General features: G+C 54.3%; 1 protein-coding gene across 4 annotated transcripts in view; it reads right to left on the bottom strand.

The window, feature by feature from the left end:
• Positions 1–18,639, bottom strand: part of AFAP1 (actin filament associated protein 1) — a 133,527-nt gene that overhangs the window by 20,680 nt on the left and 94,208 nt on the right. For all 4 annotated transcript variants that reach the window (XM_047799510.1, XM_047799507.1, XM_047799509.1 and 1 more), the window contains exons 9-11: positions 18,141–18,290; positions 10,838–11,049; positions 6,072–6,217 (exon numbers count right to left, since the gene is read on the bottom strand). In XM_047799510.1, coding sequence (XP_047655466.1) covers positions 6,072–6,217; positions 10,838–11,049; positions 18,141–18,290 — 508 coding nt within the window. The remainder of the gene's footprint in view (positions 1–6,071; positions 6,218–10,837; positions 11,050–18,140; positions 18,291–18,639) is intronic.

Genomic DNA, 18,639 nt, shown 5'->3' with positions numbered 1-18,639 from the left:
GCTCACCAAGCACCCCACCCCCTGCGCCCCCCCGAAGCTCTTCTCTGAGACCCCTCCTTCTGGTCTCGGTGGGAACTTTGAGGCACGAGAACATCAGCGTTGGCTTTAACCTTTGCCAGTTCTGTTCACCGTGCGCCCTGGCACCAGCTGGTGCACACATGGTGCAGGGCAAAAATGGGCTGAACAAATGAATGAATGAATCTAGGAATGCAGGAATGGCGTGCTCATGATGTCATAAGCGGAAACACTCGAATGCCTAGGAACGAAAGAACCTAGACAACACTTTCTCCTCATTGGGGAACTAAAGTAGCCTGAGGTTAAAAAAAAAAAATCTTCCAAATTTTGTGGCTTTTTTGGATCTTACATTTCTTTGGCAACTAGATGAATAAAGAAGAGCCAGTGAAGAAGCGAGGGCAGGAAGGGGAGGTGAAACCTGCCTCCCTGACAAGGGGTCTTGCAACAAAGTGACACTGTGGCTTCCAGGCCAGAAGGGAAAGGGGAGAGGGCTTTCAATCTGCGGTTTCCAGCCCAGCGGCCGGAAGACAGTTCAGGTGCACATACTGCCCTCTGCTGGCAGAACACGGCCACGCGCGGCTCCTTCCACCCTGAACACGTTGTTAATCTAATTTACAAAAAAAACTCTTCTTGCTTTTTCCTGAAACAGAAATGTATACGATTCCTCTATACTTAAAGTACATTAAAGTCTATTTAGGAAAAGACGACATGTAGAAAAGAAAGAACATAAGAAATACAGAAAAGATTTGACTTGAGACATATTTAAATTTTCCTGGTTTAAGCATCCCGTTTGAGGGTATTTATGGGGTGAGCGTTTGGTCAGTGAGAGGCCAGACATGGTTTGACCACTCCCTCCAGAACCTGTGGCCCCGAGATAGCACAAGAGCACAGACACCCGGGTTTGTTAGACGTCCTGGCAGGCAGGACACCCCCGCCCCATAGGGACTGTCTCCCGCCTGGTTTGTGTCCCCGGTTTCTGGCAGCCAGCCCTCTGCACACACTGGGGCACAGGTGCCAGGAAGGAGCATGGCCCACGACGGGGGCAGGACAGAAGCTCCGTCACTTGGAAGAGACACCAGCAGGGGGTTTGGACCCATGGGACATCGTGGGAGGTCACAGACAGGCAGGAACGGACCTTGGCCACCAACTAGAGGGCCCCTCATCTCCCAGAGGGGCCTGGGCCCCCAAACCGAGCCTCAGGGTCAGAAACAGTGACTGCAGCCAAGACGAGACACGGGGCCCCTCACGCCCTGGCCTGGCTCTCCTTCTACAAAAGCAGTTTAGCCACATACGAAAGTGGAAGTGAGATGAGAGAACATATGCCACTTGCTACAGCAAAAAACGTAAGACACAGAAAATACATGAATATTGGTAAAATATACATAACAAAATTTACCCTTTTGGGGGGGGTGCAACCACAGCATGTGGAAGTTCCCTGGCCAGGGATCGAACGTGAGCCACAGCAGTGACCACAGCGATCGCAGTGACAACGCTGGATCCTTTTACTGCTAGGCCAGCAGGGAACTCCGAAATTTTGCCATCGTAACCATTTTTTAAAAGCGTGCAGTTCTGAGGCACTGAGTATATTCCCCGTGTCATACAGCCGTCCCCGCCACTGTCCCCAGGACCTGTCATCTTCCCAAATTGAAGCCCACCCCCCCGTGCCACTGCCCCTCGCACCTGGTGCCCACTTGATACTCTGGTACCTCCCAGAAGGGGGTCACTCAGGGAGTCCTCTTGGGCCTGGCTCATGTCACTTAGCTGACACCGTCAAGCTCCATCCACGTTTCCAGGAGATACATTTTAGCATCAATTCAGCATAATCTCCCCAGATGTTCAGAGGAGAGGGTGACTCAAGGTGACAGCTTCCTGTCGGGCTGTCTGTCCCCCTCTTCATGTCCACAGGATCCTACAGCTCTTACCCATCCCTGAGGTCATAGCTTTGTTATGGGGCCCCAAGCCAGCACGGCTGGACAAGAGCTGCAGGAGAAAATTTCAGACTATTTCCCCTGCCTCATGTCATACCAGCAGCTCATTTAAAACTAGGCTGCAGCTAAGTATGTGTCATCTGTTCACCCTTATGGACCTTCTTAAAGAGACCTCTCTTGGGCGGCTTTACGTTACTCTTTCTTTCACTCTTCTCTTCCCAAAAATACATCATTGACCTTTCTCCCTCATACGAGCCCAAAGCCCAGCAAATCCCCTCATGACCTTAAAAAGATGAATTCGCTGGCTGCCAATTTACAGAAGGGCAACACTTAATCTAAACTTAGATCGTTTATCGCACTGGCAAGTTTATATTTGAATGCCGTTTCCATATTTAGTCTCGCTCCTCTCTTAATTTTTACAGGAGATTTAGCAGAAAGTAATAAGTAGAAATAAACGCTACTGCTAGGAGACATCTCCTAGAAAGAATTTAATGGGGCAGCAAAGATCCTTGCAGCCATAAACCCATTACAGGTATCTTTTTAACAAGTGAGTTTTCGGTATTGCAAACTACACCCCTTTCTGGAAAACCTGACCCTCCCACATTGCGTCTAGATGAATAGTCCACTCGTTTGTGTTCTGGGGCAAGCATTTTCCGTCGGGGGTTCTCTTACGTGTGGCTATCAGCTTGCTGATTAGGGCTGACGTCACAGGTGAACTCGCGAGAGGCTTTTGGGAAACTAACAAGGTCCAAGATAATAGGGTTGTGACAACCATCCACTCCTTTCTTTGATGTCACTCCAGATTTTGCAAAACGGGACCGAAGGATGTCACGCTTCTCGAAAAGCGACTCTCGACGTGCTCCATGGACCGTTGCATGGGGAGGGTCATTGTCCTTCGCCGCTGCTAAGATGGAATGCGGCCACGGAAAAACGACGAGGATAAACAGGCTGATCGACACCTGACCGTGTCACCCCGGGGTTCACACAAGAGACGAGCAGGAAGCATGGGCACCTTGAACTTCAGAAACCTGCCCGTATCACTGGAGAGTTGATGGTCGAGTTGCACGAGGCTAATTCTTTTGCCAAGGCTGCTTGCCTTTGTTGGGCGTGACACGGTGCTTGACTCACAAAGGGGCACCCTTATCTCCACGCTCTTTAGCCCCGCTGTCCCAGCCAGGCATGAAATAAGCACGCCCTCTACACCACCATCCAGGAAACGAAGGCAGGTGGCTCAAGGTTCCCGCAGACACCACGTGGCTGGGGCAGCTGCACGGTGGTGCTCGTATCGGACAGGCAGAGAGTCGGGTAAACCCTTGAGTTCAGCCCCTGGTACCCAGAGGGTCTCAGAGCCGGGGAGAGCCCGTGGGTTTGCACCACTGTTGCTGCGTCCAGCATCTCTTGCTGATGGTGCGAGTCTATCGCCCACCCTGTTCCAAGGCGCCTCTCCTCAGCCCCACGCCAGACTCTCCGAGGAGGGGGGCAGAAGCAGGAAACTAGGGATCAGAGATTCTGAGCTAGGAGTTTCCGATTCATCTCACCCACACTCTCTGTTTCCCACCAAGGAAGCGCAGACACTGAGGGCTTATGATGACGTGTCCAAAGTTTCCCACTCCGTAACCACCGCGGCAGGACCAGACCCCCATCTCCTCCCCTTCAGGGCTCATCCCCGGCGATCCCACGGGCACCGCTTCACACCAAGGACTGGCGAGCTCCAGCTGAGCACGGCCACGGCCATGGCCACGGGTCTCAGGACTGTCCTGAAGCCTTTGCCCAACCTCGCGGAGCTGAACACGGCAGCAAAGAGGCGTCGTCACAGCGGGGACCGCGTGCTCTGCGAGGCGGAAAACATTCACGCCCTCGGCCTTCCCGGGAAAGGCTGACCACCCCTGCTTTAGACTGTGGACGGCATGGAGCATGACCGGCCATTTCTTAATCTCACAGATTCGTTCCTACGAACCAGTAATCCTCCGATTCTTCTGTCTTCACATGCTTAAGAGTTACCGCAGGCTCCCGAGAAGATTTGGTTTTTGGGTGTTCGCTATATGTGAAACCCAAATGCAGAAATGTATTCATGGAGTTCCCTGGTGGCCTAGCAGTTAAGGACCTGGCATGGTCACCACCACCTGGTTACTGGCCGGATTCGTTTCACTGCACCACAACGGGAACTCCCGAGGGGCAATTTCTTAATGAACGGTGGAGTGTAGACCCTGAAAGCGTGTGAGTGAGCTTTTTGTCCTCTTTCATGTAAGACCCATCCGTTTATCTTGCTGGCGGGCTGGCCTTTTACACGCGTGGCTTAGGCACACGTTCAGATGCTGACACACTCCATCCAACAAGATCAAAAAACCTCACCCGGGATCACCACCCACTTATGGGAAAGTCTGAGGCCCGGGCAGCCATCCCCTCCCAGTGGGAGACACTGACCTCCCCAAATTCAAATTTCTGAGTGAAAACTGCTTCACAGGCAACAAACACTGCCAGCCGTTTCCCTTGAGATGAGAGGCTCGCTGGGTTCACTCTTGAAAAAACGTCTACAGATACCGAAATCTGAATAACCACGGTTCACCTGTTAATTTTTTTTTTTTCAAGTAAAAACGACAAAATGGGTGGGGGCAGCTAATGCAGTTAGCAACTCAAGCTGTTTTGTGTTTTTCTTTTTATGGCCCCACCTGTGGCAAATGGAAGTTCCCCGGCTAGGGGTCAAATTGGAGCTGCAGCTACACCACAGCCACAGCCACGGGGGATGTGAGCTGCGGCCACAACCTTCAGCACAGCCTGCAGCAATGCCAGATCCTTAACTCTCAGACCGAAGCCAGGGATCGAACCCACATCTTCACGGACACTGTATTGGGTCCTTAACCCTCTGAGCCACAGCAGGAACTCCCTAGCAAATCACCCTTACCAACCTTGTGTCCTCCAGACTGCAGGACAGCTCAGTACATGCTCTGTGTATCTTCCACGCTGCATCATACATGCATCAAAAAGACACACACCCAAGAGATTTATTAAAGATATCTACTGTCCGGCCCTTCCCAGGAAAAGTAATACTGTCACTGGTTCATCCTGGACATCTTGAGTGGAGTCTGCATCTCCTTTTACTGCCAGTGTGAGGCGGTGACAATGGCTGCAGCCTGGGGTGACCACGGATGAGCTAAACCACTAGCCAATGGATCCCCCCCGGCTTTTGTCCCGTAGATGCAAGTGTCACTACAGCAAAGAAGGAAGGTGGTTTCCCAGCATCATTACAGACGAGTTTCCACCTTCGGGACAGCCTGAAAGGGTTCGGAACACCCCCAAGGGCCTGTGGACCACTCTTTGAGAGCTGCTGCTGGAAGGATCTTTGTCACCATTATGTTAACGAGGTGGTTATGGTTTAATAGGATGCTTTTTCAAAAAAAGTCATAATTTCAGTTTTAAAAGTAGATGATCAGTTCCTATTCCAGCAACGTGTAGCAATATGCAGACGCATGCTTCATAGAACTGTCCCCTTCGTACAGGGGTCAGCAAACAACAGCCCGTGGGCCAAATCTGGCCCACAGGCGGCCTCTGCAAATAAGGTTGTGCTGGCACACAGCCATGTCCACTCATTCATGTGCTGTGCGTGACTGCAGTGACAGAGCTGAGTAGTTTTAACAGGGACTATCTGGTCCACAAAACTAAAAATATCACCATCTTGCCTTTTGCAGCAAAAGCTCGCCAACTCCTGCTGAAAACACAGAGGGTTGAAATGACAAAATTTTCAGCAACGTTTGGATCAATATAATACAAAAAGGAGAGTCTTCAGTGGTGCTGTTTGCTTTTGTTTTTTCTTTAAGGCTGTGTGCTTACACACACACACAAAAATTACAGGAGTTCCCGTCATGGTGCAGCGGAAACGAATCCAACTAGGAACCATGAGGCTGCGGGTTTGACCCCTGGCCTCGCTCAGGGGGTTAAGGATTTGCCGTGAGCTCTGGTGTAGGTCGCAGATGCGGCTCGATGCCCCGTTGCTGTGGCTGTGGTGTAGGCTGGCAGCTGTCGCTCCGATTGGACCCCTAGCCCGGGAACTTCTGTACGCCGCGGGGGCAGCCCTAAAAAGAAGAGAAAATAGAGAGAAATCGGGCTGCGTAACCTCAGGCTGTCTCTTACCAGAAGGTCTGCTTGGCTGTCTGGATGACGTTGGCCGACATCTCCACGTCGATGTAGTCGTAGTGCAGGGCCCCGGGGTCGGTCGAGGACCCCGTCTCAGCCAACAGGATCCCAATCCACCTGCCCATGTCCTCAGAAGAAGATGCCTGTTGAGGCGAAGGGGGAAGGTGCATTTTACTGGAGTCACGGTCAAGGGGGTTAAGGCTTTTCATCAACACGGCAGCAAGGAGCCTCCTTCACAGGACAGGCGGTGAGTCAGGAGGCAGGCGAGGACACAGAGGCCGAGGAGGAGGGAGCCACCGGCGGCCGAGTGTCGGGAGGGACAGCCCGCTCACTCCACACCTTGATGCCGACCCTGCAGAATGACCGTTCCCAAGGCAACGCCAAAACCTGAGGTCCCCCAGTGGCTCCCGATTATCCGGGGGAAAGGCGCCCGGGTGGGAGACACGGAGTGAGCTCGATGGCCGAGATCTCAGCTGAAGGCGCTTGTTCAGAAAGCTTCCTGAACTTGGCAGCAACATCTGGGCTGCAGCACGAGCCCCTCCGACTGCAGCTGCCTGGCTGGGGAAGCGCCTCGGGCCACGGCCTCTGCAGGCCTCCAGCTCTGCTGCCCGGGGACCCCTGCTGTGGGCTCTAATATGGGCCTGGAATGGCGATTTTATTTCTCTCCCTGATGAGAATGTATAGAAAAGCAACCTACGTTCGCCTCCGCATCAGTGGGGTTTATGGCGGTGTAGCCGTGTTTGTAATTTTTGGGCTGCTTTGGTGCCATTTTCTAAGATGTTTGCAAGGCTCCCCGGTGTCCTCTGCCTGACTCGCACGTCGGAAACAGCGCTGTAAGACTCAGCTCATTAGAATGTTAATCCATCCTCGTTCAGTGATTTGGAAAATTATACGACACTCACGATGGTATTAAAAACGTCTAGATACTATTCGTTAATCAAATATGTAAATAATAACGTAAAATTTGGGGAAATTGAGCTATCCCATGTCTATGTTAACTGAATGTCAAACTTTTTTTTTAAACTTTGGGCAAAAACTACAAATTTTTTATATAAAGACAAATCTGTAAGTTGAGCTTAAAGACGAAGAAAATTGAATTTCCTCATTATGACTTTGATGAGTTGAAGAGTGCTCAGCAGAATACAGGTAATCAGTGACCCCATTCCCAGCACAGAAACCTCTCAGGAGGAAGAGCCTTGACAAGGGAGAAGTTGTTCTTTGATGGGTTTTGGTTTTTGTTTTTGTTGGCTTTTTAGGGCTGCACACATGGCACACGGAGGTTCCCAGGCCAGGGGTTGAATCGGAGCTGTAGCCACCGGCCTACGCCCCAGCCACAGCAACGCGGGATCCGAGCCACGTCTGTGACCTACACCACAGCTCACGGCAACGCTGGATGCCTGACCCGCTGAGCGAGGCCAGGGATGGGACCAGCAGCCTCATGGACACGACTCAGAGTTGTTCCCGCTGAGCCATGATGGGAGCTCTGAGAAGTTCTCTGGACGCTGATAGAATTGGCCAGTGCATGAGACACAGATCATTCCTGGCCAGTATCAAGCCGGGGCATCGGGCAAAGGGATGGACCCAGTTATGTGCCTCACAAGAGTGAGAACAGTATTAATGTTTGCTGAACAGAAATAGATCGATTTGAACACGTGGATAATTTTTTTTAATATATAATATTTTTTTCCATTATAGCTGGGTTAAAGTGCTCTGTCAATTTTCTACTGCACAGCATGGTGACTAGTCACGACGGAGCCTGATAATGTGAGAAAAGAGAATGCAGACATGTATGTGTCACTGACGTGTTTTAAAAGTCACAAATACTGTCTTCTGTCCTTGCCCCCCAAAAAATCTATGTCAAGAAAGTATTTAATCTATATCCATGTGTCTATAACTATCTCGTCCAAGCTTTTTTTTTTTTTTTTAGTTTTTAAAAACTCCTTTTATTTTGGACTCTATGTGTTATTCTCCATTTGATTTTTAGTTCATTTTAGTTTATTTGCGTGTATACATTTTTTATAATCGTTGCTTTACAGTGTTGTGACAATTTCCGCTCTACAGCAAAGTGACCCAGTCAGATATGCCCATGCCTTCCTTTTCTGATGCCCTCCCCCGGCATGTTCTAGCCCAAGACACCGGATACTGTTCCCCGGGCTGCAGAGTGGGATCATTGAAACAGTTTTAAAAGTATTGTAACATAGCACATAAGATGCAATTGTATTGTAACACAGCACATAAGATGCGATTGAATCGATGACACTAGAGTTTAACTGTTTCCATCATCATTAATTTTAAGAAATTTCCTCCAGGCTTTAAAAAAATACCTGTGGGGTTGGACTGAAATTAGAAGTATTAGTTACGCTCGTGTGGCTTTTAGTCTATAAATGGGGGGGATGTGGGTGCATTGCATATATACACACTTACAAATCTGTGTCATGGGCATGGCAAAGAAGCATACCCGAGTATGTACATACAAACACACACATAGACACCATCTCCTATGGCTACGGCAAAGGTCTAGAAGCCATGCCACCCACAGAGCAATGCCAGCAACTCTGAGCACACCTCCCATCCGGATTGTGGTTTCTAAATACCAATACCCCCTAGGAAGGGTCCGCAAAGAGCTCTTTGGAGCTTGGCTGACTCCAAAAGGCCTGGGGGCTGGGGGAGGAACAAGATGAGGCTGGAACATCTTGCACCGAGAATGACGAGGACCTGGGTGTCCCAACAGCAGGGACAGAGCAACGACCACGTGGCTCCAAGGGCTTTCCACGAACCCACTCTGTTCATCTGACCCAGCCAAATCCTGCCGATAAAGGATTACGGTCACTGATTTAAACAACAATCTACAAATCCCTGATGACATGCATACATAAACGAATGAATAGTGAATTAAACGAGAAGAAGGGAAATCTTCTCTATGGTAATAATGGAATGAGAACGTCCCCACTGAGCACCTGTCATTAAAGTGCCTGTTTCAGGCAAGAGTCACTAATGGATGCTAAAAACCAGTGAGTGGGAGTTCCCGTCATGGCTCGGGGATAATGAACCTGACTAGTATCCATGAGGACATAGGTTCAATCCCTGGCCCTGCTCAGTGGGTTAAGGGCCTGGCGTTGCTGTGGCTGTGGTATAGGGCAGCAGCTGCAGCTCTGATTCGACCCCTAGCCTGGGAACCTCCATATGCCGCGGGTGCAGCCCTAAAAGGACCAAAAAAAAAAAAAAAAAGTTAAGGAAAAGTGATCTCAGAAACAGTTCAGAATACAACTTCACGGGCCGGGCTGGCTCACGGCATTTCCTTACTGAGTTGGGCAAATTCTCTGTGCGCATTTGAGCGCTGAGTGGGGCCACTTCTGTGGGTGCTTGAGCCGGACTCAACGACTGCTATGGGGGCAGCGAAACATGACAACTGTCTTCGGGGACCCAAGGCTGCCCTACTGGGCGGGGAGGGGGCCTTCTCACCAGCCCCTCCTGCCCTTGTCCCACGTGGGGTCGGGGGGCTCCCGTCTCCACCTGGTGCCCAGGCCAGTGTTTCATTTTCACCCCCCCACACCCAGCAGGTGCCGACTTCCTGTCCCTGACCTGTCCCTCAAACCTGCTGTTACAGTTCTCCTGTGACGCCTGCGTTGTCTGGTGTCAGGAGCAGTTTCCTCTCTGACACTGCGGGCTCTGCTCTGCCACCATCCACCCTACAGGGCTCCGCCCGCGTACATGCCGACAAAGCACACGGATGCCAGCCCAACGCTGGGTTTTACAGGCATATAAAGAAGCCCAGAGAGAAGCGCCGGCTTGGTTGTGATCAACGTCTGCAAAGGAACTGCGGCTGGGGCGCAGACGTCCTGACCCCAGCCAGGCCTGGCCTTCCACGAACTCAGCCACCTGACCTGTCACCTCTGACCCAAACCATCGGGCAAGGAGCCCTTGTGGGAGGAAGAGGTACGTGATTAATCTCTTGCTTTTTTTTTTTTTTTGCCCCCATCAAAAAAAAAAAAGCAGCCTCTGCAACAACCCCCCTAACTCCTATCTCCTACCTTCTAGGTTGGCGAACTGGACCCTTTGATCCCGGGCACAAGCCTCATGCCCTTTCCCCCTGGTGAGTGTCACCACTGTCATCTAGACTTTGATGACATCGGATGAATTTAGAACACACATCAGCCATCCCCACCAAACCCCAAGCATCCTCCTTTCTGCGGACGATGCAGCCTAAACACACTTCTGTGTGCTCTGCGGATTCTACACCCTGACGCCTGCGTACACAAGGAGATGCACAGGTGTGTGTGTGTGTCTCTGTGTCTTACTCATGATAATGCCAAGGGGGGAAAGGACAAAGAAGAAAGATCTGAATTAATACGGGACAGAAAAGAACCACAGATGATCAATAAACACGTTAAATGTCAAAGGGAAAGGTTTACGCGGGTAGCTAAGCCGTCAGTTTTATCACCTTTTTCAGCTTTGGTGAATGAGAAGGTGTAAAGAGGCCGCCACACAGATAATAAAATGCACGCGCAGCCAAGGGTTCTTGGAAAGAAAGGTGTCCCTTCGGGTGGAACATGGTCCAGGGGCAGCCCAAAGTCCGAAAGCACCTGCTCCACCTGGGAAGGAGCCCAGAACGTTCTGAAGGACAGTGTGAAGGAGACGCCACCGTTTCCGAGGCAGACCAGTGTTAGGGGAAAGGTTTTAGGGGACACTTTAAAACGGCGGGGGGGGGATAGGGATGGGGAACCCCGGCGGAGAGCCCCGCATGCACACCCCGCAGCGCCTACCTCCAGCACAGCCACCTCCTGTCCGTTGCGGAGCAGCCGGAAGGTCAGGGGGTGTTTGGAGTCCAGCCCCGGGATGACCTCGCAGCCGCGCAGCGGGATGGAGACGACGTGGGTCTTCAGGTCGGCCCTGTCCTTGTGCAGGATGAGCTTGTTGTCCTTGACGCGGCACCAGCGCTCCCGCCAGCGGCTGTTGGACAGCACGTTCAGGTAGCCTGGGGGAGAGCGGCCGTCAGCCTCCCGCGGGGATGACGAGCTGGGGGCCCGCCCGGGGGTGGCGGGCTGAGCCATCGGGGGCGGGCAGGAGAGCGGGGAGGAGGACACGCAGCCGCCCCCAACAGCCGAAGGGGTGCCCCCCCCCGCCCCCCGCCGAAAGGGCTCCGACCTTTCTGAGCAGCTGCAAGCGACACCTGCCTGCGGCACCAGCCGCAGGGAGGCTGCCGAGGGAGCACTGAGACGATCTGAAAGTGAAGCCTTTCCAAGAAACGGGCCCTGTGGGCGGATGTGCCCCCCGCGCGCACAGCATCAGCAAAGGATGCAAGTCCTGGGGCCCGGCCACCCCCCATGCCCTCTGCCCGAGGCTCTGCCCGACCGCTGAGGTCAGCCGGGCCTCAGGCTGCATGACAGCCTCCGTGCAGGATGGAATGGGATGGATTTACAAGGACAGGCCTCGTTTTTAAGAAAGGAAATTGCAAATACAGGAAAATGACCATTTTCATTTGTCACAAACATACAGTGCATTTTTCTAGAAATAACAACGCTCAAAACGTAGATTTTACGGGGTGGCTATGCTTCTCCACCCCCCACCATGCTAGTGAGTTGCTGCCGCCTTCAGCACTGAGGCCGTGAGCGGGACAGCATGTATGATGCGGGTAGGGGAGGAAGAAGAACAACAGGGACTCCTTAAGCCGTTCAGCTTCTCCTGCAATGTGGGTACACATGTGTACACACATGCACACACACACACACACGCACACACACACACACACATGTGCACACACACATGCACCACTGCGCACACATGCAGATCAAAACACAAATAAAGAAATCTTTTTTGATCCTGATTTTTTTCAAGGTCTTTCTCAAAGGGATTGGAAAGACGCTTTGGGCCTCTTCTGTGTTCTCCGCCTTACACTCCTCATTAGCAATGGAAAAATGCTATAAAGGCAGAAACTAAACCCAAGCAAACCCCCAAACAAATACGTACATTACAGGGCCCAGAAGAACACTTTCTACCTCACACGTAAATATTACTATACTTCACTGCTCAATGAATCGACTAGGAAGACGCTCGGGCTACTGGAAGGTTTGCTGGGCTAACTGTGACGCCAGTTCTGCCAGTGTGTCCTTGAGGGAACCTGGACCCAAAGCTCCAGCCTGGGACACCAGGTGCCGTCCTTGGAAAATAACGGGAAAGGGGAGACGCCGGCACATCGGCTCCAGTGCCCAGGCCACAAGCAGCTTGTATTTTGCACCCTTCGGAGGGGCCGCAGGGAGGGGAGTCAGGCCGGAGAAGCAGCGGTCACAGCGGGGAGGAGAAGGCTGGCGGCCTGATTCGTGAGTCTTGTTCACGGTCACCCAACAAAGACCGACCCGCAGTTCATCGGAGCGTGGAAGGTGGCCGAGAAGAGGCTGCTATTTTCCTTCTGTGAAATACCATTTGTAAGTGGCGCAGGTCCAACACACTAATCCTTTTTTTAAGCTCTCCTTAAAAGCGTATAGGCAAATATAACATCTGAATATCGGAGCGACGGCTCCACAACTACTTCGTACCTCTGACCTTGGTACTGCCGCTAAGTCATCGGCCGGGCTGAAGGCCCGTGTCCTCGGACGTGTATGAAATAGCTGCCGAGTGGACCCATCATAAGCACGTTCCCAGCGAGAAGGGACACACGTGGCCTACAGACCAGGATGGCGGGGTCTGGTGAAGGAGAGATAAACAGAGGCAACGGACCGCGCTCCGCTACCTCGATCTGCCGGGACACACGAGGCGACACAGGAGCCCACAGTTTTCAGCAGGAAGCACGGGGCACAGGGTGGGGGAGGGTGGGGGCGTGGGGATTGGGGCCCGCAGAGTGGAGGCCTATGTGGGCCCTCGGGTGGGTCCCCTCCTGTGCCTGAGAGGTGGGGGGGGGGTCTCCCCAGGCCTGGAGAAGCGGGGAGCATGGCAAACTAAGATGCGAACGTTGGAGACCTGGCCACAGAAAACTTTGGAAGTTGTTGCAGGGACCTGGCCTTGGCACAGGAGACAGCAGGGGTGGGGTGGGGTCTGCCGGGGGGAGGCGGGTGCAGAAATGTTTAGGGAGGATCCAGGCCTTTGCAGCAACGTGACGAGACTCCCCCAAGCTCCCGCGTGGCTTTGGGAGATTCGAATTCACCCCTGGCAGCACTTCTGGCAGCAGGGGTGGGGGCAGCAGCTTCTGGGTGCAGCTCTGCTGACGGAACGAATGACCCAGGTCCCGGAGGGGTGAAGGTACCGCCTCCCCTCCGAGCCGCCAAGTGCTCTGAGCATCTGACACCTGAGTCACAGGCGGAGTCACACTTTACTCCGAGCAGGACTTCATAGGAAGTTACCATCTTTTAACATCTGCCTCATATTTACGTGGTTACGAGAATCATGGTGGCAAAACGGGAACTCCAGGGAAACGTGCCACATTCGGGCAGCTGGCCCCCCTGCCAGCCTCACCGCCCTCTGCTCTTCTCCCAGGAGGGGGCCTCCCCTCCTACTTCTGGAAGGACTCTGGAATCAGAGGGCAGGTCCCGTGTCCCCAACTATCCTCCCACCCACTGGACACCTCGAGGCTGGGCTGGAACCCGCTGACACGGGACCCCCAGCAGCCTGGAGATGATCGGCCACCACTAGGTGGTGCCAGAGAGCAGCGAGGCTCGTCCCAGGCCCGCCTGGTCATTTCAATGCCCTGCATTATAAGGCAATTCCAATATAAGTTGATTTTTCTTGGCAGGGGAGTTCCACTTATCATGTTATGGTGAGGCGTTACGTGTTACGGTATCTTCACAATTTGGAAATTTCGCTTTGCTGTTCTGAGATTATCTTTGCTCTGAATTCTGCAGAAGGAACTCTAGGGCTTCTTGCAAAAGCATGGTTTCAGGAAAACGGCCTGAGGCTGAGCAAACACACACGACTACAGGAGGGGACAGGTGTAAAAGCCCCACGCTCAGCTGCTGGCGCTCTCGAGTGCAAGCAGCCGCAGAACAGGCAGGGCCTCCTGGTAGACGGGGCCGAGAGTCACTGCTCGCTTCTCTGGGATGGGAAGGGCGGTGTCTGCCTGAGCTGCGTCTCCTGTGCTTCGGTCATGTTTCTGGGAGGACCGTCACGTGACTGCGTGTCTGAGTTTAGCGAGTCTTGGTTTGCAATCAGCTGGGACGAAAGGAGCAACTGAGCAGCAGCCAGGGCCTCGGGGGCGGGGGGGGGGGGGGCTCATTGGTTCAGATGCCACCAATAGCTGAGCCCGGCCCTGCTGCCGACACCCATAGCCTCCCCTCCCGGTGGGACATGTGTCCTCTGGTGGGCGGACACACCCAGTAACTCAAGACCCCCTGACGTGGTGACTGACGCCAAGAAGGCTTCCGCCCCGAGGAAGTGTCCCCTGGTCTTGGTGGGTGGACAGGGCGAGAAGGCGAGAGGCACCTGCGCCTCCTGTGTAACGTCCTGCACATCCGCCAAAAATCCTGCTGCTGAAAGCTTCACAGAGTCCCAGCCATCACAGCCAGAGGGGGCCCTGGAAATACAGCAAGTCCTGCTCCCCGGGAGGACCCCATCGTCACCCCTGGGGACCTGGCCCTTCGCTCGGCTCTGGATGCCCCTCACCTGCACCTCCTCTCGTCTGCCCTGCCCTCACGTTGCCTTGACCGTGTCTGGTACGCTTAGGTTGTTTACCAGGTGAACAAACGAGTAACGTCAGGGACCATTTACTGAGCATAGATTAGGAGACAGGCGGTGAGCTTAGCGTTTCCTGATTTCAGTCTCAATTCTAAGGAAAACAAAGTCGCTTAAGCCCATTTCACAGGTGGGGAACCTGAAGCTCAGAGAAGTTTGTCATTTGCTTAAGATAATTCATTCCATCAACAAGTGTTTACTGAGCTGCTATTATCTGCCAGGCTCTGTGCTTGGTACTGAGGGGGTCAGACCTGCATCTTAATCCAAACCAGAGGGAAAGGCCGGCAATTTAGTTGAGACAAGATTGCCGGAGGCCCTGAGCTGACTTAGCCCAGGATGACAATTAGTCTAAGATTTCAAAACTCCCACTGGGGAGCTCCCCAGTGACCTAGTGGGTTAAGGACCTGGTGTCACTGCAGAGGCTTGGGTCACTGCTGTGGCAGGGATTCGATCCCTGGCCTGGGAACTTCTGCATGCTGCCAGTGCAGCCAAAAAAAAGGAAGACGAAAAGCCCCCAACTGGGTAGCCTGCAGGGACAAAGGGGAAGGAAGTGGACCACAGAGCTGCTTATGTCCTAGTCCAAACAACAGACAGAAATGGGGTGCAGAGGAGGGAGAACTGTGAAATCCACCCCCGCATGGGCTCAACAGCCCAAGTTATAAAGTGACAGTCATTCTGGACCTGTCCGCTCTGGAGATGGGCAAATAAAAGACCGGTCTCTGCTCCCGGGCCTGTGGGCACGCCTGACCATCTTGTCCAAGAGGCTGTTTGCAGCGCGGCCCTGGCTGGTGCATGAGGCTGGGTGGGACAGGGGGAGCCGGGCTGGTCAGCTGGGCTGTGGGCCCCTTCCCATGGGAAGCTGTCCTTCCTGCCAGCATTTGCACTGTACGCAGAGGCCCGGCTGGCCAGGAGAGCTGGGGCTGCGCCAGCCCACGGGGCACATGCTCTGGGCAGCTCGAGGGCAGTGGGCGCAGGGCCTCTGCTCAGCAGCGCTGGCATCTTGGGTCTCATCGAGCTACTCTTCCTGCCTGACACTTTGCGGCTGTCCCCAGACAGCGGAAAATCGCCACCCCAGCTGTCCCTGACTCCTCTACAGACGCCTCCCCTGGTCCCTCGCCCGGCAGAGAGCTAGGGGACAGGTTTGAAGTGTTGTGGGCGGAGATCGGTCTCTGACTAGACCGATGTCCACTCAGAGTCCAGCGGGAACCTGTGCGCGACAGTCACAGGCTGAGCCACGCCGGGCCTGCTCTGAGCAACCCCCGGGCCTCCAGCCAGGAGCCCAGGTGGCTGTTCACGAGGGGCTGGGGAGGAGGGCAGCTCTGGGGACCGTGACGCCATGGGGACGGCCGGTGCTGCAGGACAGCAACGGGGTTGGCCGGCATGCCTGGCCCTGTCCCCAGCTGACCACGTGACTCAGGGCGAGGCCACATCCTCCCTGGCCTCAGCGTCCCCACCGTAAGTCAGACCAGAGGTCTGGACGGCAGTCGTTAGGCTGCCTTCCACACGAATGCTGGTTTTTCATGAAAGAACCTCTATTTCCTCCACCGACCTAGAGCAGTTATAAGAACAAAAACCCGAGGCTAAAGCAGTGGTTCCCTTTGTGTTGGCTAATCCCCTCTTTCCGTTTTTTTTTTTTTTTTCTTTATTTTTAGGCCCGCACCCGTGGCATATGGAGGTTCCCAGGCTAGCGGTCGAATCGGAGCTGTAGCCTCTGGCCTACGCCACAGCCACAGCAACGCCAGATCTGAGCTGCATCGGCGACCTACACCACAGCTCACGGCAATGTCGGATCCTTAATCCACTGAGTGAGGCCAGGATCGAACCTGCATCCTCATGGATGCTAGTTGGGCTCATTACCACTGAGCCACGACGGGAACTCCTCCCCCTTCCGTCTGTAGCCCTGACTCCCTCCTCCAGGACAGGCAGAGGGAGCAGCGCCCTGGCATCAGCAGGCCCCTGCCCATCTCGAGAGCGCCGGCCCGTGGACTTGGTGTTGGCAGGGCGGCTGTCTTCACTTTCTCTTTAGGGCTGGGCCGCTGGGCTGTAGAAAGCGCGTCAGTCAGCCCACCCCTGGGACCCAACTGCCGTGTGACGGGGTCAAGTTCAGGGCCTCTCAACACTGGGCTCCGGGACCCCGGGCTCCTCGGGGTCACCATCTCCCCTCCCCACGCCACCTGCAGGCAGCTGGCTCCTGGGGTCTCGGCCGCCTGCCCGGCCCCCTCCTGCTCCACAGGCACCCCATACTGCCGCCCAGGGGTCACTGTCACCAAAACTCCATTGCGAGGTCCTAGAATCACACCTGGAAAGTCAGACGGGAGCTGAGATCCACCTGCCTTCCCTTCAGGAGGCACCGCCCACGCCCAGCTGGGACCCACACAGCCCGGCCCCTCACCTGAGCCTCCAGCCTCTGGCCTGGGCGGGGTGTCTGCTGAATGACTGTGTGTGGGGAGGGGGGTGGCCCAACTTAGGTCCTTCTGGGCAGCATCTGATGACACATCTTTTGGCCTCTCCCCAAATAACCTCGGACAGGACAGATGCTCACTGAGCAAGGAAGGGGGGGGGGCGGTAAACAGAGTGACCTCGAGTCGAGACACTGTGGCCCTTGCGCTGATGCAGAGCCGCGTACAAGCGGTGCCACCCAGGGAAGTGCAGCCTGTTCGTGATTTTTTAAGGGTAAATATCCATCTTTCGGCCGCTAACGTTTTTCTCCTTAAAGGAGCGCATGGGTCTCGCAGACCTGGTGGCTCAGGAAACACGGTGTAGGTAGCATCTCGTTTATCCAGGGAGGCCGCCCCTGACGTCTGGCGTCTACGGGACGCCATGCAGGCTCCCCATTGTCCCTTTGTCCTCCTCCTGTTGGTGATCAGCCGTTGCAGGTCTGTCTCCATCCCAGGACATGGAGTTCCGGGCACTTGGCCACTAGACCATCGGGGTCCAGGTGCCTCCCGGTGCTGACCAGCCTGCCAGGCAGCAGCTGCTGGAGCCCAGGGTGAGGAAGACAGAGGCAGGTGGGGCTGCCAGACTGGACGTGAAGCTGGGTCTGAGCCACAGGCGTCCCCAGAAAGTGGAGCTGTGCTCCCTCGGGCGGGGAAGGCTGGCCCGGGGGTCCATAAAGGCCCTGCCACACCCGCAGCCCCTCCTTCTCGGCCAACCTCTCCTGCATTCGTACCAGCTTAAAACCACTCAGGCGGAAAGTGGAAGAACCTCCTGGGATCAACAAGAGAGTTCGTTTTTCATCTCATCCGCCCTGTAACGTCTCAAAGTCAAAATCGAGTCCATCCCCAGAGTTTAAGGGAAGGCAAACCCAGTTCCAAAGAGGCTCATCCCTGAGACTGGGACAGGGACACAGAGGTCCCCCAGGACAGTTGCGGCGTGCGGGGCGGGGCGCGGCGGGCAGGCCCGTCTTACCGCAGGTGGGCACGTCCTCCTCGGCCGAGGACGTCTGCTCGTCTGTCGACGGCTTTTTCTTCCCCAGACCGATGATCTTGGTGATTTTCTTCCCTGTGACTTTGGTCACGGTCCCTTTGGCCTCGGATTTGGAACTTTTTTTCCTCTTAACTGTCAGGAATGAGGACAACCAAAAAGCAGGTTTCAGTGGCAGATTTTCCTTGAAGAAACAGCCACATAAAGTGTGAGCCACGCCCCGTTCTTCCCCGGGTTTCACTTATCGCGCACCTGCTCTGTGCCAGCTGCCGGGCCAGATCCTATAGAACGCAGCATTTTTCAAGCTGTAAATACCACAAACACAGACAATTCCCCCTTATCCTACGGACATGGGAGTCTAGGAGTTTTGGAATGTAGGCTGCTGGGAGGACTGGGGCCATGGGGCTAATGTCACTGGGCTGTTTGTGTGCCAGGTCGGCCAACAGGCCCGTTACCCCGTGCGGAAGTCGTGAACGCGTGAGCG

Source organism: Phacochoerus africanus, chromosome 10 (assembly GCF_016906955.1).
Source record: "Phacochoerus africanus isolate WHEZ1 chromosome 10, ROS_Pafr_v1, whole genome shotgun sequence".
Classification (NCBI taxonomy): domain Eukaryota; kingdom Metazoa; phylum Chordata; class Mammalia; order Artiodactyla; family Suidae; genus Phacochoerus; species Phacochoerus africanus.
Note: the sequence above shows the minus strand (reverse complement) of the source record. Positions and strands in the feature narration are given on the sequence as shown.